This window comes from Salmo trutta, chromosome 17, assembly GCF_901001165.1.
Source record: "Salmo trutta chromosome 17, fSalTru1.1, whole genome shotgun sequence".
Lineage (NCBI taxonomy): Eukaryota > Metazoa > Chordata > Actinopteri > Salmoniformes > Salmonidae > Salmo > Salmo trutta.
The window spans coordinates 57947962-57970491 of record NC_042973.1 but is presented as its reverse complement, the minus strand read 5'-3'; the positions used below and the strand labels follow the sequence as shown (position 1 = coordinate 57970491).

General features: G+C 40.0%; 1 protein-coding gene across 1 annotated transcript in view; it reads left to right on the top strand.

Moving 5' to 3' along the window:
- LOC115151393 (zinc finger protein 135-like) overlaps positions 1-21886 on the top strand; it is a gene marked incomplete at its 3' end in the record, with an annotated part of 77102 nt that extends 55216 nt beyond the window's left edge. The window contains exons 3-5 of the mRNA XM_029695299.1: positions 20647-20819; positions 21072-21545; positions 21711-21886. Coding sequence (XP_029551159.1) covers positions 20647-20819; positions 21072-21545; positions 21711-21886 — 823 coding nt within the window. The remainder of the gene's footprint in view (positions 1-20646; positions 20820-21071; positions 21546-21710) is intronic.
- Positions 21887-22530: the final 644 nt, after the last annotated feature.

Sequence of the window (22530 nt, the reverse complement as noted above, 5' to 3'; positions counted from 1 at the left end):
GTGTCTGAGGACGTAGGACTTGACCTTCGCCTCCCCAGCCTGTTGGGGAGTTGCAAAGATGAGACAAGATTGAAATTGAGGAGAAAAAACGGGGGTAAAATTATATTTATATTTTTTTTAAAAAGGATATTAAAAAAAGGTTGCATCCCAACGTGGCAATAAACAGCAGGCAAAGTGACCGTGTCACAATGAACTGTAACATTTTACCATTGGAACGCTTGATGTAATTAAATCAGACGTTTTACCATTGAAACGCGTGATGTAATTAAATCAGACGTTTTACCATTGGAACATTTGATGTAATTAAATCAAACGTTTTACCATTGGAACGCGTGATGTAATTAAATCAGACGTTTTACCATTGGAACACTTGATGTAATTAAATCAAACGTTTTACCATTGGAACGCGTGATGTAATTATTATTTTCGGATATAAAGACGACGCTGTATCAACAAAAAACGGATTGCAACTTGCAAAACATCCGGGAAGAAAATTACAGACGGAGGCGCAACAAATTCCAACGTTGTTCGACATTTGAAGCTGCACAAAGAACGGTAAGTCGTGGCTAATATAGCCGACAGCTATACAATATTTATTTTGCTAGTATAGCATGTAGGCTAACGTAACATTAAATCAATGAGCCTCCACACAGTCAGTCAGTGCAGGAACGTGATCATTGCACCCAAGATTGAGCTACAACTGGCTAGGCTGTTGGTAGCCTAAATCCTGCCTGATGTTACTGCTGTTCCTAAAACCATTGACATACGTTAGCTAACTGTAACCACACACAGAGAGGGTGTGTGTGTTAAAACCTGTCTGGGCTAGGGGGCAGTATTGAGAATTTTGGAAAAATATGTTCCCATTTTTAACTGCCTCCTACACCAACTCAGAAGCTAGAATATGCATATTATTGTTCAGGTTTGGATAGAAAACACTCTGAATTTTCTAAAACTGTTTGAATGGTGTCTGTGAGTATAACAGAACTCCTATGGCAGGCAAAAACCTGACAAGGTTTCAAGCAGGAAGTACCCTGTCTGACAAGGAGTCGTGCGTCTTACCTCTTTTTATTGAAAAGTAAGGATCTTAGCTGTAACGTGACAATTCCCAGGGCTCCGATAGGCTCTCAGAGCCCGGGAAATACCTGAAGGTTTACGAGGGAGCCTCAGGCTGAAACATATTATCGCCTTTTGTAAGTGGCTGCTCGGAGGACCTTTCAATGATGCGCGTGCATGAGTCGCTTCTGAGGAGAAATTTTATTCGGCTGTTTAGGCTCAATGCATACTCCCGGTCGGAATATTATCACTTCTCTACGACATAAATGGCATAAAAATTGGTTTTAAACAGCGGTTGACATGCTTCGAAGTACGGTAATGGAATATTTAGACATTTTTGACAAGCCAACGCGCCATGCGCGGGACCGTGAAAAAGCATTCTAGAACTCACGAACAAAACGTCGCTGTTTGGATATAACGATGGATTATTTGGGACCAAACCAACATTTGTTATTGAAGTAGAAGTCCTGGCAGTGTATTCTGATGAAGAACAAGCAAGGTAAGAACATTTTTCTTATAGGAAATTTGATTTTGGTGGAGGCTGACCTGGGTGGGTATCTAAATAGCTAGCCCTGTAATGCCGGGCTATGTACTTAGATTATTGCAAAATGTGCTTCATCCGAAAAGCTATTTTAAAATCGGACATATCGAGTGCATAGAGGGGTAATGTATCTATAATTCTTAAAATAATTGTTATGCTTTTTGTGAACGTTTATCGTGAGTAATTTAGCAAACTGTTAGTAAATTCAACGGAAGTTTGCGGTGGTTATGCTTTTTCTGAACGTCACATGCTAATGTAAAAAGCTGGTTTTTGATATAAATATGAACTTGATTGAACAGACATGCATGTATTGTATAACACAATGTCCTAGGTGTGTCATCTGATGAAGATCATCAAAGGTTAGTGCTGCATTTAGCTGTGGTTTGGGTTTATGTGACATGATATGCTAGCTTGAAAAATGGGTGTCAGATTTTTTCTGGCTGGGCACTCTGCTGACATAATCTAATGTTTTGCTTTCGTTGTAAAGCCTTTTTGAAATCGGACAGTGGGGTTAGATTAACGAGATTCTTGTCTTTAAATAGCTGTGAAATAGTCATATGTTTGAGAAATTGAAGTTATAGTATTTCTAACGATTCAAAAATCGCGCCACTGGAATTCCAGTAGCTGTTACGTAGGTGGGACGAAATCGTCCCACATACCCCAGACAGGTTAAGGTTGGGCGATTGTGTACAAGCCTACATCGCCCGATTGCGCCCCATAGCTTGTCTTGACTTGAGTGCTGAGACTTGAGACTTACTTGTGACTTGTAAAACAATGACTTGGTCCCACCTCTGGTATACACTGTATTCTATCCTATTCCACTGTATCTTAGTCTATGTATTACTCATCTCATATGTATATTCTGTATTCTATCCTATTCCACTGTATCTTAGTCTATGTATTACTCATCTCATATGTATATACTGTATTCTATTCTACTGTATCTTAGTCTATGCATTACTCATCTCATATGTATATTCTGTATTCTATTCTACTGTATCTTAGTCTATGCCACTCTGAAATCACTCATCCAAATATTTATATATCCTTAATTCCATTCCTTTAGATTGTGTGTATTGTTAGATATTACTTGTTAGATATTACTGGACTGTTGGAGCTAGTTGTACCCAAAAATTGTCAGTTGGTTGCATGAATAAGTATTACATGAATTGTAAATATGAAATATCAAAACCAAATATACACCCCTTTGTTAATACATATTGACAATAATGAACCTAATGGTGAGGCATGAAATAATAAAAAAAATCTGATTTTGTCAGGCTGAATGTTTGAAATTTGTTACATTTTACATTTTAGTCATTTAGCAGACGCTCTTATCCAGAGTGACTTACAGTATTTCATACATTTCATTTAAAAAAAATGTTTACATTTCATTTTTTTTTTTATTTTTTTTTTTTAATATGAGGTGATTTGAGTCCTGCTTCTTCAGTAGTGGAATAAAGACAATTAGCACTTGAATGTTGTAAAGAAATACTGGAGTGATGTAGGATTGTTAATAAAATTGATTATAGACCAATTTATTATACTGCGTCCATGTGTATAGGCTGCAAGTACGTTGAAATGAAGCTGTTTTCAAGTCATTGAAAAAACGACCAGAAAAGACCTCTTTTCAACTTTCACTTTCAACTACAACCGAACATATATTGGACTTTTAGTCTTATTTTCAACGTCTTTTCAATTACATTTTGCTAAATGAGAATAGTGCAATGTCAAAACACAGTTTTAACGTGTCCAAATCACTAACCAATATGTAGAAACAGTTTGTGATAAATTGAAAACCTAAACATTTTGAAGTGGTGCATTTTGATTCAAGTGGGTAACCAACGTGGTAAGTGTAACACATTTTTTTTGTCACTTTTTGTTAAATCTCATAAATAGTAACTCTTCCATTTCAGAGCCTGGATTTTCCCCCTGAGGCTAATATCCATATCATGTTGAAATCAATAGAACAGGGGACAAACGTTCAGGGTTCTACATTGTGACATTATATCATTGATATCATGAAACAACTCCTTCATGTATTTTCTGACGTTTAATCAGAGATCTTTTACTAGAGTATCTCTTCCTACATTGATTACAGCTATAAGATTTCTCTCTTGTGTGTGTTCTATGGTGTCTAGTCAGATGGTCAGATCTAGTAAAACTCTTCCCACATTCATCACAGCTATACGATTTCGTTCCTGTGTGTGTTCTCTGGTGTAGAGTCAGAGAACCAGATGTAGTAAAACTCTTCCCACATTGATCACAACTGTAAGTTCTCTCTCTTGTGTGTGTTCTCTGGTGTGATATCAGGCTGGTTGACAGAGGAAAACTCTTCCCACAGTCAGAGCAGAAGTAAGGTTTCTCTTTTGTGTGATTTCTCAGGTGTATTTTGAGTTCTGATGAAGATTTAAAAAATGTCCCACAATCAGAGCAGCAGTGAGAATTATCACTTGTGTGAATTCTCCGGTGTAGTTTAATGCCTGATGAGGTGCATCTTTTCCCACAGTCAGAGCAGCGGTGTGATCTTTTCCCTGTGGTTCTCCGCTGGCGTTTCTTGAGGTGTTCTGATGTGGAGAGATTCTTCTCTGCCCTGTCAGCATCATGAGGTTGTTGGGACTATCGTGGGTCCTCTGGGGAGCCTCGTCTCTCTCCTGTGTGAACAACAAAGTCAAACAGATGGTTAATGGCCCACAACAGCGAAAATCCACTGTAAAAGGTGATGCCAACAGCGTAGCCATGATGTTGTACAACAATTGACGTTTGTAATGAATGTAATGATTACTTGACATTTGTCTGAAAATGAGCAAGAATAGTCATATTTTGTCTTGTTTTCACATTAGTAGTAACATCGATGATTGTAGGCTAGAAATAAGTTATTCATGTTGTTGAAACTCTAAGCAGTGTGCCAGATGACTTTTGGTCTCCAATATTGGCCCCTTTCTATGTTTGCTAAAATTGACAAAACTGACGCATCTTGCGGGGTCAGGTGAAAAATGGGTGTCTGATTATTTCTGGCTGGGTACTCTCCTGACAATCTAATGTTTTGCTTTCGTTGTAAAGCCTTTTTGAAATCGGACAGTGTGGTTAGATAAAGGAGAGTCTTGTCTTTAAAATGGTGTAAAATAGTCATATGTTTGAAAAATGGAAGTTTTCGGATTTCCGAGGAATTTGTTATTCGCGCCACGCCCTATCATTGGATATTGGAGCGGTGTTCCACTAGCGGAACATCTAGATGTAACAGGTTAATATCTCAATGTTCAAAGTTTAGCCCGAATCCAACAATAGTCATAAAGTTACACTCCCTTTCAACTACGGTACAACATACTATGGGAAAATACAATCATTCCCCATGCCGACCCAAACGGACACTAAATGAAACCTGGTTAAACTATCATTATGACATCATGGATGAATTCTAGAATATACTGTATAGCCTAGAAACCTGGTTAAACTATCATTATGACATCATGGATGGCCAGTCCTTGTATTCATAGTGTAGTGAATTCAAGGGGTTGGACTCAAACCTGAGCTGGACTCAAACCTGAGCTGGACTCAAACCTGGGTCCAGCAACTGTCAAGCCAACACCTTATAACTGTTACGCCAAGTCTCTGGGCAGCCATTTTGTTGCTGTTTAAAAAAAACAATAAATCAACCAATCTGCAGTAAAACACTGTTTTGGTAATAAGATGACGGATGGGTCTGGAGAAATGTAACTGGTCTCTAATTCATAGACAGACCTATGGATGCAAGGACCGACCATCCATGATATCAACATTATAGTTTTAACCATGTTGAGGCAATACAGTGTTGATTTACATTGTTTCTAAACCTTGGAGTAAAAAAAGCTTATTTAGGGTTCTGATGGGGTACAACAGTTGAACTAAGCTCATGAGGCATGTGTTATATTCTTCAAGAATCAATGGCTATAAATAAATAATTTAAAAGTCGAAATATGGATGTAGCTATTGCATATTTCCGCTTTAACACCACACATCAGTTCAACTGCAGAGTTTGTGCCTCTGTTTTTAAGACAGTACTTACTAGTGTTAATCAGGGAACGGTTTCTCAAACCCATCTTATGGCTAAGTTTACCGTTAGAACCATTGGATGCCTTAACATGCCTTTGGGAAACCGGGCCCAGATATCCAGTTTCCTCCTCTTCTTCCTTTTTCGATGTGACAGTCATCTCCTCCTCTTTCACTCCAAAAACTGCATCCTCCTCTTTCTCTTCCTCCTCTTCTTTTACTGTAACATTCACTCTGAACGCGTCTTCCTCTTCTTTCACTGTAACATCCTCCTCCTCGTCTTTGACGAGACCCTCTTTCTCCGTCCAGCAGGCCTCTTCTTTAACAGGAGGAGAGTAGTTTAGTGACCTCATTGTCGAAGATGTTAGCTAGCTAGGCTAATGCTAACTTAACCAGCCCGCTAGCTGAATAATAACAACAACACCGTAAATATGAAATTAAATCGGATAACTAACTAGACGACAGAAGTGGGTTTAAAACACAGTGGCTAATATACACTAAAGCGTCTAAAGAGTTTTATTGGTTCGGCTATTTTGTCTAGCAAGCTACCGAGGTGGCTGACGAACTGTTGTTGCTGTTGAAAGAAGAGTTCCGTCCACTACATTATACGTCACACCAACAGCATTACCTTAAATTCCCAGACCGCCATCTGCTGACTGGAGTGGGTAACGCAGTTGAGTAAAATGTTTATTTTATTGTCAGACAAAAAGTTAAAGGGTAGGAATAAGGGACAACGCTGGTCCTAAAATATTCATTAGCCCCCCCCCCCCCAAATAAATCAATATCAGTCAATATATTTTTTCTGTGATTTACTTTTTTCGTCAACCGTTCCATCGCATCTTAAACTTCCTACCAGGCCGACACTAGGACCGGGGGAGGCTGCTGCTGCACTAGTGACTGTTAGACTTTCTTCAGCAAAGATGGCGGACAGAAATACTAGGAGAGAGGGGTACCCCTACACAGAACTTAACTGGATCAAAGATGGTGGACAGAAATACTAGGAGAGAGGGGTACCCCTACACAGAACTGAACTGGATGAAAGATGGCGGACAGAAATACTAGGAGAGAGGGGTACCCCTACACAGAACTGAACTGGATGAAAGATGGCGGACAGAAATACTAGGAGAGAGGGGTACCCCAACACAGAACTGAACTGGATCAAAGATGGCGGACAGAAATACTAGGAGAGAGGGGTACCTCTTCACAGAACTGAACTGGATCAAAGATGGCGGACAGAAATACTAGGAGAGAGGGGTACCCCTACACAGAACTGAACTGGATCAAAGATGGTGGACAGAAATACTAGGATGGAAGCAAATGTAAGGGATTATAACGTCATAACGAATCATGCAGAAACATGTACAGTTGACAGGAATGTTAGTTAGCTGGGCTAGCTTTATGGGTGTTGTGACATGAGTATGTAATTGTAATTCTGGTTGTTTTAGGGACTCCTGAAAGAACCAGCAAACCAGGCGGGCGTTTTGTGAAACAGTGGATGTATAGAATCTAGCTAGCTGAAGAATGTACTGCAAATTGAATGTACAATTGTGTAAGCTTGCCTTGCTGATATTTGCCATGCAGATAGATGAAATAACGTTCTATAGCTATGTTCTTGCTTATTGTGCAGTGGATGGTTAAAATACATGTATGCCTATGGATGTGTAGCTAGCTATCTAGCCGATCTGTGTATGGACCCAAACGTTTGGTATATATATTAGTTCAGAACCTATGAACCTCAGCTATCATAGCCAGTTGTATCAACTTCAAAACAGCCTGAATGACATTAATGAAGCCTATGGATTGAGTAGAATATAATATAACTTTGTGCAAAGGATGCAAGTCGTATATACATGTAGTTATTACCATGCATGAGATCCCCACATTGTAGCCTGTACATTTAATATATTCACTGATCATGTACTCTACCTTGGCAAATAAAGGTGCAGTTTAGGTATGAATGTCTTTGAGATAATTTTTTCAGTCATATCCAATACCAGGAGTATCAAATTCCAGTCTTTGAATGACGCTGTGTCTGCATGTATGGATTACAATTATACACTTCAACAGTGTTTACCAATCTTGGTCCTGGGACATCAATGGTTACACATTGTAACTAATAGACTAGAAACAGGATTTAACTAGTTAATTCATATATACAGAAATATAATGTTAAAAAACAGAACACTACACTTCCTATGCATCATGTAAATACTCTAACACTGGTTCATCTCAACATCTAATGCCCTTCATCTGCATTGATCTGATAAACACAGGATAGGTGGAGTATTTCATCACATTACACTTCATTTCAAAATATAAACTGACCTGGGATCATTAACTCTGGGACTACTGCATCTCTATCTGTATTTCAATGTAAAGCATCTCTTTAATAATACTTCCTGTATAATATAAACTGACCTTGGATCATTAACTCTGGGACTACTGCATCTCTATCTGTATTTCAATGTAAAGCATCTCTTTAATAATACTTCCTGTATAATATAAACTGACCTTGGATGATTAACTCTGGGACTACTGCATCTCTATCTGTATTTCAATGTAAAGCATCTCTTTAATAATACTTCCTGTATAATATAAACTGACCTGGGATCATTAACTCCGGAACTACTGCATCTCTGTCTGTATTTCAATGTAAAGCATCTCTTTAATAATACTTCCTGTTGACCTGACCAAGTGACCTCTCACCTCTGATCATGCTGTGCCCTCTATGTAGCCAGTTCAGATGCAGGAGGGGTTCACCGACACAGCTGATATAACCTAGAAGATTTAGGGAGAAGAGGAGAGAGGGATGAAGTGAAGGAGAGAGACTGTTATTGAGAAAATAAGGTAGTTAAAGCGACAGTGTTCAACAGGAATCTGTGTGTGGCCTCACCTGGTGTCCACACCACACTAAGTGGCTGCAGAGTACTTAATGCTGAAAAACATGAACGGACCCACAAGGACAAACAATATAGCATAGTTATAGAAATAATGAAGTGTCTTACTATTCTCCATGGTTGGCCCTCTTGCCTGTTCTTTGATGGTGGAAGGAGCCACAGTTATACACCTGAACCTGCTTACTGCACAACACAATCCATCAATCAGATTGATACATGAGTGTGTAGGTGTGGGTTATAAGGGTGTCTAATTGTTCTACATTTTTTCAATATGGGTGATTTAAAATAGCCTGTTTTGTTTTTGCACAGACATCACACCCTTACCTAAACAGCACCCTCACCTGAGAAGTAGAAATCAAAGGGAGAGAAACTGTGAATTGAATAACTGCAGTTGACATAGCTCAGTAAATGGAAGAATACTCTTATTGCAATGTGAATGGCTCTTAAAAGAGCCTTTGGTTGTGCATAGTGTAGTCTATGGTGTTGCCAGGGAACAGCACCCTCTTTGAAGAAGTAGGAGGTGAAGATCTCCTGCACACGGATTGCCTCTCTTGCTGCGTTGTTGGACCCCATCCTTGAAACATCCTGCAGAGCAGCAGACTCCTCCTCTGGCACACGGCGGCGAGCTGCAGATCCCCTCCTTGTTCTCGTGTCCATCCTCATGAAGTTACGCAGGACACAGGTAGCCTTCACACACCTGAATTCCTCCAGGAGGCAGTCCCAGATGGCCCTGGTCACACAACCTTGCAGTGCCCTACAAGGTAACTGTAGGCAATCGTTCTGAAGGAATCTCCAGTTACAAGGTATCTGTAGGAATATGGAAGACAATGTAATTATTAGACTGTTACATCACCAGGTCATTGTGGATTACTGAAGTATAATATCACTGATAACAAATCATGATAACATTGGATTGATAGACAGATGGGCACACATATGTACATGTGTAGCATGTGACAATAACAGGATCATATCAAGGACGGCATCACAAATGAACACATAAATGCCACTTGAAGCTTGATGATGAGTTGATCATTTGAATCAGCTGTGCAGTGTGAAGGCAAAAACAACAATGTTCCCCTCTGAGTCCCCAGGACTGAGAACCACTGCTCTTCATTGGGACCTCTTCATATGTAGACTGGCTTTCATAGAGCTCTTTATCTGAGGACAGACAACCTCACAAGAAACAGACTTCATTATAGTCAAATTACACCACACTGAATATTATGTTACTATTATCTCCGTCCTCACTTCTAGGGACAGGAACTACACAAAAGTACCTGCCCTATCCAGAATAGCCTCCTCTCTCACTGACAGTTGTGGCTGCTATCCTTTCACCCTCCTCCATGGCTGTTAGCTAGCTACCTACAAATGCATTTGGAGTTTGTTTTTTACAGTGATAAATACATCAAGATGGCTAGCTAATATGAAGTTAGGTAGATGGTGATATTTAATTCACTTGGCTATCTATCTATACAGTATGTGAAGTTGTCTAGATAGCTAGCTAGCTCATTTAGCAGCTCATTTGAGTTAGCCTGCACTGTAGCTAGTTAGCTAATAATACATCGTTGTTTTTTTACATTTTCAAAATCTATTTACTTACTTGAATAGGTTCTCCCAGCCATGTGGACAACTGGAAACAGGGCAGCAAAGTTTGTCACCAGAGCGTTTAGAGGATATTACTACTGAACTATGTACCCATTTAATAACCAGACCTTCATACAAACTTGCTCTGCTGAATTCTTGATGGAGTCACAATGGGCGGCCTAAGAGGCATCTAGTCCATCTGCTGACTGGACGCAGTTCAGTAAAATGTATATTTTATCTTCACACAACAAGTTAAAGGGTAGGAAGCATGAGTTTTTACTCACCAGTGTAACAACACAGTGTGGTTAAAGACTTAGTAACTGAGTTGTAGTCACGATCTGGTTTCCTATAAGTACAGTTATATTTTTGTGTTATTACATATTTCTTAATTTATTTCTGGATATCTTCTAAACTACCCACAATGCACTATTTCTCTACGTCATATGGAGGATCTACTCTGTGCTACAGAGTTTGTATGCTAGCTCGGTAGCTAGCTCCAGCTTGTCAACATTAGCCACACCTCATGCGTTTCATATACTTTGTGGTTGTGTTATCTAGTGGGAACCCATGAGTGCAAACGATTGGTTTAATATGAAGTTATACATTTGAAGTTATTTCTGTTGTAGTTTACATCATAGGGAATAGGCTGGTCCTCCATATTACCTCACACCTGACTTTGTCATTCTTCTGTATTCTGATTGGTTTTATGTAATAACTCCAAAAATAGAACAGTGAGGTGTAACTTTACATTGGGACTTAAAAATATTTTATTTTATATTTTATAAACAATAGAAAACATACACATACAAATGACAACATCATATAAACATTAACTACATCACACCTGCCCAGACCCACTAGAACACACCCCCAGACCCACAAGAACACACCTCCATCTCCATTAACTACATCATTCCTGTCCAGACCCACTAGAACACACCTCCATCTCCATTAACTACATCACACCTGCCCAGACTCACTAGAACACACCCCCATCTCCAGCGCCCGCATAAGCACCATTTAATTTCTCTCACTTCCAACTTTTAGATAATAAAGCATTTTACCTTTCTTTTGAATTAACAACAGAGGATTGGTTGATTTCCAGGTTTTAATTAAGTATAATTTTTAAGATGATTGATGAGAAAAGTATCGTCCAACCATCGGGTATCTCACTGTATCCCCATATGCCATGTCTTGAAATATACAGACAGACGGATTAAAAGTAATTTTACATTTATAAGTATAACTGTACTTCTGACAGCCAACTTTCTAACTCCTCCCATAACTTTATGACATCATAACATTCCCAGAAGGATTATTGAGTCATTGTTAGTTTTACACTGATGACATGACTCTGCTGTTGTGCTGTAGAATTAGGGGATTTTGTCTCTTGTATAATAAGGGACTATCATCTGTCCCAACATCACAGGCCACAGACTTTGTTAAAGACTTCCAAAAGTTTTTCCGCCGTTTGAGATCGACTGAGTTTTTTTTTTACACCTGCCAATGTTATTCCATTGAACTAGACAAGTTACTAGACAGGACATATTGCTAATGCTCTTCCTATTGATAACCTGAATGACAATTAACTTGTGGGCGGTGGTCGTGATGACGGCGTATTCGATGTCCATCGGGATTCCCCCAAAAAAGAAGACGCTCTGGATTGATCACTGGAGTCCGATGTGAAGGAGGAGGTTGATCACCAGGAGTCAGATGTGAAGGAGGAGGTTGATCATCAGGAGTCAGATGTGAAGGAGGAGGTTGATCATCAGGAGTCAGATGTGAAGGAGGAGGTTGATCACCAGGAGTCAGATGTGAAGGAGGAGGTTGATCATCAGGAGTCAGATGTGAAGGAGGAGGTTGATCAGCAGGAGTCAGATGTGAAGGAGGAGGTTGATCACCAGGAGTCAGATGTGAAGGAGGAGGTTGACCATCAGGAGTCAGATGTGAAGGAGGAGGTTGATCATCAGGAGTCAGATGTGAAGGAGGAGGTTGATCATCAGGAGTCAGATGTGATGGAGGAGGTTGATCATCAGGAGTCAGATGTAAAGGAGGAGGTTGATCATCAGGTGTCAGATGTGAAGGAGGAGGTTGACCATCAGGAGTCAGATGTGAAGGAGGAGGTTGATCATCAGGAGTCAGATGTGAAGGAGGAGGTTGATCATCAGTGAACCTCTAGGATTGTGGCTGGGCTGGCGTTTACACTTCCAGCTTGGTCATATATTTTGATACATTGAATGTTGATATTGTGAACCTATGTTATATATTTTTCCTCCTGTTTCAGGAAGTGATGTCACTAAGTACTGCCCCTATATATACAGTGCATTTGGAAAGTTTTCAGACCCCTTCACTTTTTCCACATTTTGCTACGTTACAGCCTTATTCTGAAATGGATTAAATCAATATTTTACCCTCAATCTACACACAATACCCCATAATGACATCACAATAGTTCATAATGACATCACAATACCCCAGAATGACATCACAATACCCCATAACAACAAAGCAAAAACAGGTTTTTATAAATGTTTCAAATGTAACAAAAACAACTGAAATATCACATTTACATAGAGTACCATTCAAGGGTTTGGACACACCTACTCATTCAAGTGTTTTTATTTGTACTATTTTCTACAATGTAGAATAATAATGAAGACATCAAAACTATGAAATAACACATATGGAATCATGTAGTAAGCAAAAAAGGGTTAAAAAAATCAAAATATATTTTATATTTGAGATATTTTAAAGAAGTCACCCTTTGCCTTGATAACAGCTTTGCACACTCGTGGCATTCTCTCAAAAAGCTTCATGAGGCAGTCACCTGGAATTAATTTCAATTAAATGTTAATTTGTAGAATTTCTTTCCTTCTTAATGCATTTGAGCCAATCAGTTGTGTTGGGACAAGGTATGGGTGGCTCTCATGAGGATTGCCACAGGAAAGGAAGACCCAGAGTTACCTCTGCTGCAGAAGATACGTTCATTAGAGTTAACTGCACCTCAGATTGCAGTCCAAATAAATGCTTCACAGAGTTCAAGTAACAGAAACATCTCAACATCAACTGTTCAGAGACTGCGTGAATCAGCCCTTCATGGTTGAATTGCTGCATGCAAAAACACTATTTAGAAAAGCTTTGTTATTAAAGAACAAGAAAGACGGCACACTGTTTACAAAAAATGTGTTTTTCTTTCAAAAACAAGGACATTTCTAAGTGACCCCAAACGTTTGAACGGTAGTATACATCTACATGATGTATTGTTACACCATGTAGGAGCAGTATAGACCTAGTCTGTTCATTATATACATCTACATGATGTATTGTTACACCATGTAGCAGCAGTATAGACCTAGTCTGTTCATTATATACATCTACATGATGTATTGTTACACCATGTAGGAGCAGTATAGACCTAGTCTGTTCATTATATACATCTACATGATGTATTGTTACACCATGTAGGAGCAGTATAGACCTAGTCTGTTCATTATATACATCTACATGATGTATTGTTACACCATGTAGGAGCAGTATAGACCTAGTCTGTTCATTATATACAACTACATGATGTATTGTTACACCATGTAGGAGCAGTATAGACCTACAGTAGCTGGCTACTTATTTAGATTTGGTTTGACTTAATAAAACTGTCTTAACTTGCTGTAGTAAACATTTTAAATTCGCACTTATCAATCAACACATTCAAGTCTTTGTATGTCTCAATATAATAGTATTATTTAATTAAATCCATGTAAAATAATCTTAGTCTGAATATAAAATGTGATCCTCAACTGCGTTTCCCTCCAGTCAGCAGACGGCGATGTGCGTCTTTCAGGCGATGCTGCAGCGTGACGTATAATCTAGTGGACGGTTCTTCATAAACAGCTCGTCAACCACCTCGGTAGCTTGCTAGCCAACATAGCCGAAAGATTCAAGCTATTTATACGCTTTCGGTCTATATTAGCTACTGTGTTTTAGACACACTTCTGTCGTATCTACTTGTTAACCTATTTAATTTAATATTACGTTATTGTTTATTAGTCAGCTATAGTAGCTGGCTGGTTAAGTTAGCATTAGCCTAGTCGCTAATGATAGCTAGCTAGCTAACATCCCCGAACATGAGCTCCCTAAACTACTCCCCTCCTGTTAAAGAAGAGGAGGTCTGCTGGACGGAGAAAGAAGCTCAGGGGCTGAACATTGTCGTGAAAGAGGAGACGGAAGAGGAGGATGTTACAGTAAAACAAGGAGTAGAGGGTGAGGCTGTTACAGTGAAAGATGAAGAGAAAGACGTTTCAGTTAAACAAGAGGAAGAAGAGGATGATGCTGTTTTTGGAGTGAAGAAGGAAGGAGAGATTACTGTCACATTGAAAGATGAAGAGGAGGAGACAGGAGATCTGATTAACACCAGTAAGTACCACCTTCAATTAGTTTTTAACTTTGGATATTCGGAGTTGGCTCGTCAATACCTCTTCAACGGAGGGCCCTGGGATGATGACTGATATGTCTAGAATCAGACGACATAGAGAACAAGCTACCCCTTGTTTTCTCCGTTTCCAAAAAGTGACTTAACATATATATTTGAGGAGGGTCTATCTGCTGACCGCAGACTGGGGGTCACGGCATGTAGTGATTTTAATGTAGTGATGTTTTACTACACACCGTGACCCCCAATAGAGCCATGTGAGAGTTGGGTTGGCTACACCAAAGATTATGGATATACTGACAAGATGTCTCTTCGCCCTAACAAGGGGAGTCGTTGTCCACAAAGCTGCACTGTGGGTTGTCTCGCTCCCACCTATCCTGTCTTTGGATTGGTGGATACATCTTATTATTGTAATCTATTGTTTATATTCTATGAGGGTTGTTGACGTCAACCGCCTGTATTCAATGGAGAGAGATGCTAAGATACTAGCATGAATATGCATAGCGATCTGGAGACAAATCCTATAGTGTTTTATCAAAGTTGTCGGTATGTCACGTGTCCACATAACGACTTAATCATTACGAAACTTCTGTTGGATCAAGTAAACCTCAAGTAGCAAATAAGCCATTCATTTTGTTGTTGACCAAATTCAACACTTTCCACATTGGGTTGATAATTGTTTCCACTTGGATACAACCTACTGTAACCTACTGGCATGACCTAGAGAGTTACAACCTACTGTAACCTACTGGCATGACCTAGAGAGTTACAACCTACTGGCATGACCTAGAGAGATACAACCTACTGTAACCTACTGGCATGACCTAGAGAGATACAATCTGCTGTAACCTACTGGCATGACCTAGAGAGATACAACCTAATGTAACCTACTGGCATGACCTAGAGAGATACAACCTACTGTAACCTACTGGCATGACCTAGAGAGATACAACCTACTGTAACCTACTGGCATGACCTACAGAGATACAACCTACTGTAACCTACTGGCATGACCTAGAGAGATACAACCTACTGGCATGACCTAGAGAGTTACAACCTGCTGTAACCTACTGGCATGACCTAGAGAGATACAACCTACTGTAGCCTACTGGCATGACCTAGAGATACAACCTACTGTAACCTACTGGCATGACCTAGAGATACAACCTACTCTAACCTACTGGCATGACCTAGAGAGTTACAACCTACTCTAACCTACTGGCATGACCTAGAGAGTTACAACCTACTGTAGCCTACTGGCATGACCTACAGAGATACAACCTACTGTAACCTACTGGCATGACCTAGAGAGATACAACCTACTGGCATGACCTAGAGAGTTACAACCTGCTGTAACCTACTGGCATGACCTAGAGAGATACAACCTACTGTAACCTACTGGCATGACCTAGAGAGATGTAACCTACTGGCATGACCTAGAGAGATACAACCTACTGTAGCCTACTGGCATGACCTAGAGAGTTACAACCTACTGTAACCTACTGGCATGACCTAGAGAGTTACAACCTACTGTAACCTACTGGCATGACCTAGAGAGTTCCAACCTACTGTAGCCTACTGGCATGACCTAGAGAGATACAACCTACTGTAACCTACTGGCATGACCTAGAGAGTTACAACCTACTGTAACCTACTGGCATGACCTAGAGAGTTACAACCTACTGTAACCTACTGGCATGACCTAGAGAGATGTAACCTACTGGCATGACCTACAGAGATACAACCTACTGTAACCTACTGGCATGACCTAGAGAGTTACAACCTACTGTAGCCTACTGGCATGACCTAGAGAGATACAACCTACTGTAACCTACTGGCATGACCTAGAGAGGTACAACCTAATGTAACCTACTGGCATGACCTAGAGAGAGAGAACCTACTGTAGCTTACTGGCATGACCTAGAGAGATACAATCTACTGTAACCTACTGGCATGACCAAGAGAGATACAACCTACTGTAACCTACTGGCATGACCTAGAGAGTTACAACCTACTGTAGCCTACTGGCATGACCTAGAGAGTTACAACCTACTGTAACCTACTGGCATGACCTAGAGACACTGCCAACTGGCATGATCTAGAGAGATACAACCTACTGTAGCCTACTGGCATGACCTAGAGAGATACAATCTACTGTAACCTACTGGCATGACCTAGAGAGATACAACCTACTGTAACCTACTGGCATGACCTAGAGAGTTACAACCTACTGTAGCCTACTGGCATGACCTAGAGAGTTACAACCTACTGGCATGACCTAGAGAGATACAATCTACTGTAGCCTACTGGCATGACCTAGAGATACAACCTACTGTAACCTACTGGCATGACCTAGAGAGATACAACCTACTGTAACCTACTGGCATGACCTAGAGAGATACAACCTAGTGTAACCTACTGGCATGACCTAGAGAGATACAACCTACTGTAACCTACTGGCATGACCTAGAGAGATACAACCTACTGTAGCCTACTGGCATGACCTAGAGAGATACAACCTACTGTAGCCTACTGGCATGACCTAGAGAGTTACAACCTACTGTAACCTAATGGCATGACCTAGAGAGTTACAAGCTACTGTATCCTACTGGCATGACCTAGATAGATACAACCTACTTTAGCCTACTGGCATGACCTAGAGAGTTACAACCTACTGTAACCTAGTGGGATGACCTAGAGAGATACAACCTACTGGAATCTACTGGCATGACCTAGAGAGTTACAACCTACTGTAACCTACTGGCATGACCTAGAGAGAAACAACCTACTGTAACCTACTGGCATGACCTAGAGAGATACAACCTACTGTAGCCTACTGGCATGACCTAGAGAGATATATATATATATATATATATATATATATATATATATATATATATATATATATATATATATATATATATATATATATATATATACAAGCATTTCTAAACTTTTTTTCTCACTTTTATGGGGTATTGTGATGTCTTTATGAGGTATTGTCTGAAAATTGATAATTGGGGAAAAAAAATCAATTTTATAATAACCAAATGTGTAAAAAGGGAAGGGGTCTGAATGCATGTATGTTCTAGGGCAGATTTTTAAAAAAATATATATTTTCTTTCTACCAATTGATTGGTTGAATTGTTATGACGTGTATTTGTTCATATAGACACACCCCATGTGTTTAATAAAATCAACTGTATGTGCAGAACTTGAACTGAACTGATGCTTCAAGCGTTTGATTAAATAATTAACACACACAAATGACTTGAGGAAGCCAGAGGTCAATATAACCAGAAGAAAATAACCAATTCCCCACCTGCTGCTGGCCTTCGTTAATTCTGACGTTATGCTCCTGGAGTTTCCGGTAAAATAGGCAAACTTTTTCCATTTCCGTTTGAAGTGCCAATTTATCTTACCATTTCTACCGATCTGCGTGCCAGTTATGAACGAGTTACAACACCTGTTTGGCTCCGCCACTTCCTGGGTCGGTGAAGTGAGGTATTAAATTTAAGGATTAAATCATTTAAGGAATATATCCGAGTCTCACGCTCATCACCTGTGGAATGCGGGGCTTCGAGCGAGGTGTGGATTTAATAGTATGTTGTACCTAGTTTCCCTCCTTCAGGGAACAGTAGTTATAGTCATAACGTGTGGATTTAATAGTATGTTGTACCTAGTTTCCCTACTTCAGGGAACAGTAGTTATAGTCATAACATGTGGATTTAATAGTATGTTGTACCTAGTTTCCCTCCTTCAGGGAACAGTAGTTATAGTCATAACGTTAAGCTTGTCATATGATGAACTTTAACTTAAATACTGGATTTTGCTGTCGGACAGTTTTTTTGTATTCAGATCTCTGAAATGCTCTCTAACTACGTAACATTTAGTGTCTCCTTATGTTACGCTGGGAAAACAGTTTTCATGGGCACAGAAATCCTAAATCATTTCAGTTTACTAAATCCAATGGTTCTAACCGAGAGTCACCTTAACTTTATTGACAACTCCCAAATGGATACTGTCATTAATGCGGTTCTTCAATAATTACACATAATACTTAATACTGTAGCTGTTTAGTTACAGTCACATGTTCAACTATCATCAGCTGATCCAGGAAATCATTTTCTCCATGCCAGTCAAATGTAGTTCTTCATTCATTACTCTGGTAAAGACAGTTATGCCGTGCTCCACGTTGGATCCAACATCCCAAACAAATCGATATTTATAATGTGTTATTGTCTACTTGATTTACAGTAGGGTCTCGTTAGTCCGTTTGGAAACGGAGATACTTAGCTCATAATGTGTAGAGAACTGTTCCTTGGTGGATAGGCTATTGTACAACACACAGAGCTATTTTCCTTTATTCAGGACATTTAGAATGACAACACATTACAGAGTAGCCTAGTGGGATTATTCACAAAATTATCTGGTGATCAGGTTATGAATTGTCATGACAAAGACATTTTAGTCTCCTTGTTTCACCTAAAATATTAAATCATTTATAGTCCTAGGTCTATGTTATTGTTAGGTGAAGTTATGGGTCCTACAGTAGGTCTATGTTGTTGTTAGGTGAAGTTATGGGTCCTACAGTAGGTCTATGTTGTTGTTAGGTGAAGTTATGGGTCCTACAGTAGGTCTATGTTATTGTTAGGTGAGATTATAGACCACATACACTTAGTGGACAAAATCTCATTGTCAGGCTGATGGAAAACTAGCCAATGATCATTTTACTGGTTGAAGTCGTTTTTAAATATAAAGTAGTACATTTTCGACAATAACACAAACATTATATTAAATCAGGACATTCAAACGAGCCTTACAATTATAATCCAAAGTAGTGTCAAATTATGATAATAATAATCATAATCAACCTGGAAATGGAGGCTTTATTTGCTGTCAGCCTATGAGAACTCCCCTGAGTTTTCCCCCACGGTGGTGAATTAGTGAATAGACACAGAGCTTAATGTGAGTTTCCTTGAGTCGCACTCCTGATCTAGTGCTGTAATATTCAGAATACATTGTGAAAACTAATCTTTGCTCACCATTTTTTAAATATATATATTTTTTTCACCCCTTTTTTCTCCCCAATTGGTACTTAGTCTTGTCTCATCGCTGCAACTCCCATACGGACTCTGGAGAGGCGAAGGTCGAGAGCCGTGCGTCCTCCGAAACACAACCCAACCTAGCCGCGCTGCTTCTTGACACAATGCCCATCCAACCCGGAAGCCAGCAGCACCAATGTGTCGGAGGAAACACCGTACACCTGGCGACCTGGTCAGTGTGCACTGCGCCCGGCCCGCCACATGAGTCGCTAGTGCGCGATGAGACAAGGATATCCCTGCCGGCCAAACCCTCCCCTAACCCGGGCCAATTGTGCGTCGCCCCATGGGCCTCCCGGTCGCGGCCGGCTGCAACAGAGCTTGGACTCGAACCCAGATCTCTAATGGCACAGCTTAGGCCACTTGCTCACCATTTTTGCTCCAGGCAGATATACTACATCCATAACTAGCGGTTTCTGCATTAGCAGGGAGGTGTTTCTGCAATCAAATTGTGTGCGCATCGCCCTTGTCGCAATTTTAGCAAACACAGAAAGGTGCCTATATTTGAGAACAAAAGTCGCCTGGCACACTGCTTAGGAGTTCAACACCTTTTACTTATTTCTAGTTACTACTAATGTGAAAACAAGACTAAATATGACTATTGTTGCTCACTTGACTGTCTTAAGACAATTGTCAAGTAATTTTAACATTCATTACAGACGTCAATTGTTGTACAGTATCATGGCTACGCTGTTGGCATCACCTTTTTCAGTGGATTTCTGCTGTTGTGAGCCTTTAACTATCTGTCTGACTTGTTCACACAGGAGAGAGACGTGACTATCATGGATCCTCTGGGGAGCCTCAACATCATGATGCTAACGAGTCAGAGAAGAGTCTGTCCAGATTCTATCATCTCAAGAAACACCAGCAGAGACCCACAGGGAAGAAATCTATCTGCTGCTCTGACTGTGGAAAACATTGCAAATCTTCATCAGAACTTAAAATACACCAGCGAACACACACAGGGGAGAAATCTCACCACTGTTTTGATTGTGGGAAGAGTTACTTAAGATTAAAAGCACTAAAAGTACACCTGAGAATTCACACTGGAGAGAAACCTTATAGCTGTGATCAATGTGGGAGGAGTTTTACTACATCTTTCTCTCTGACTCTACACCAGAGAATACACACAGGAGAGAAACCTTATAGCTGTACTCAATGTGGGAAGAGTTTTACTCAGTCAAGCAACCTGTTATCACACCAGAGGATACACACAGGAGAGAAATCTTTTAGTTGTAATCAATGTGTGAAAAGTTTTATTTCATCTAGTTACCTGACTGTACACCAGAGAACACACACAGGAGAGAAACCTTATAGCTGTGATCAATGTGGGAAGACTTATATTTCATCTTGCCATTTGACTAGACACCAGCGAGTACACACAGGAGAGAAATCTTATAGCTGTAATCAATGTGGGAAGAGTTTTACTCGGCCAGACAGCCTGATATCACACCAGAGAACACACACAAGAGAGAAACCTTATAGCTGTGATCAATGTGGGAAGACATATATTTCATCTTGCCATCTGACTAGACACCAGCGAGTACACACAGGAGAGAAACCTTATAGCTGTGATCAATGTGGGAAGAGTTTTGCTGCATCTGTCTCTCTGACTCTACACCAGAGAACACACACAGGAGAGAAACCTTATAGTTGTGGTCAATGTGGGAAGAGTTTTACTACATCTGGCTCTCTGACTCGACACCAGAGAAGACACACAGGAGAGAAACCTTATAGCTGTGGTCAATGTGGGAAGAGTTTTACTACATCTGGCTATCTTACTCTACACCAAAGAACACACACAGGAGAGAAACCTTATAGTTGTGGTCAATGTGGGAAGAGTTTTACTACATCTGGCTCTCTGACTCGACACCAGAGAAGACACACAGGAGAGAAACCTTATAGCTGTGGTCAATGTGGGAAGAGTTTTACAACATCTGGCTGTCTCTCCAGATCAAAACACCTCAAGAAACACCTGCAGAGATCCACAGGGAAGAGAACTCACTGCTCCTCTGACTGTGGGAAGAGATTAACCTCTTCATCAGGCATTAAAATTCATCAGAGAATCCACACAGGAGAGAAATCTTTTAGCTGTGGTCAATGTGGGAAGAGTTTTACTAGGTCAACCAGCCTCATATCACACCAGAGAATCCACACAGGAGAGAAACCTTTTAGCTGTACTCAATGTGGGAAGAGTTTTACTTCATCTAGCCATCTGACTCTACACCAGAGAACACACACAGGAGAGAAACCTTATAGCTGTGATCAGTGTGACAAGAGATTCTCCGGTAAAAGACATCTGATCAAACATCAGAAAATACATGAAGGAGTTGTTTCATGATATCAATGAATTAATGTCACAATGTAGAATGTTTTAACATTGTAGTAGGAGTATTTTAATGATGTCACAATGTAGAACCCTAAACGTTTGTCCCCTGTTCTATTGATTTCAGCATGATATGGATATTAGCCTCAGGGGGGAAATCCAGGCTCTGAATTGGAAGAGTTACTATTTATGAGATTTAATAAAAAGTGACAAAAAAAAGAGTTGTGTTACACTTACCACATTGGCGACCCACTGGAATCAAAATGCAACACTTCAAAATGTAGCGAGCTGTTTTCTACAAATTGTCCTCTAACCAGTGTTGTACACATTATTCCCAGATTCCGTGTGGTTTTTGAGCTGTTAGTTTTAACAGGACGTGCAACCTCATCTCCCTCTTCTCGGAACAATTGATTTCAACATGATATTAATGAGTGATGACAAATAAGTGTTGTGTTCCTTTGTTCAGCGACCCCTACATTTAAATGCGTCACTCCAAAATGTAGCTGACCGTCTTCTGCAGGTTGTCCTCTAACCAGTGAGGTAAAAGATATCTCCATTTCCATGTGTTT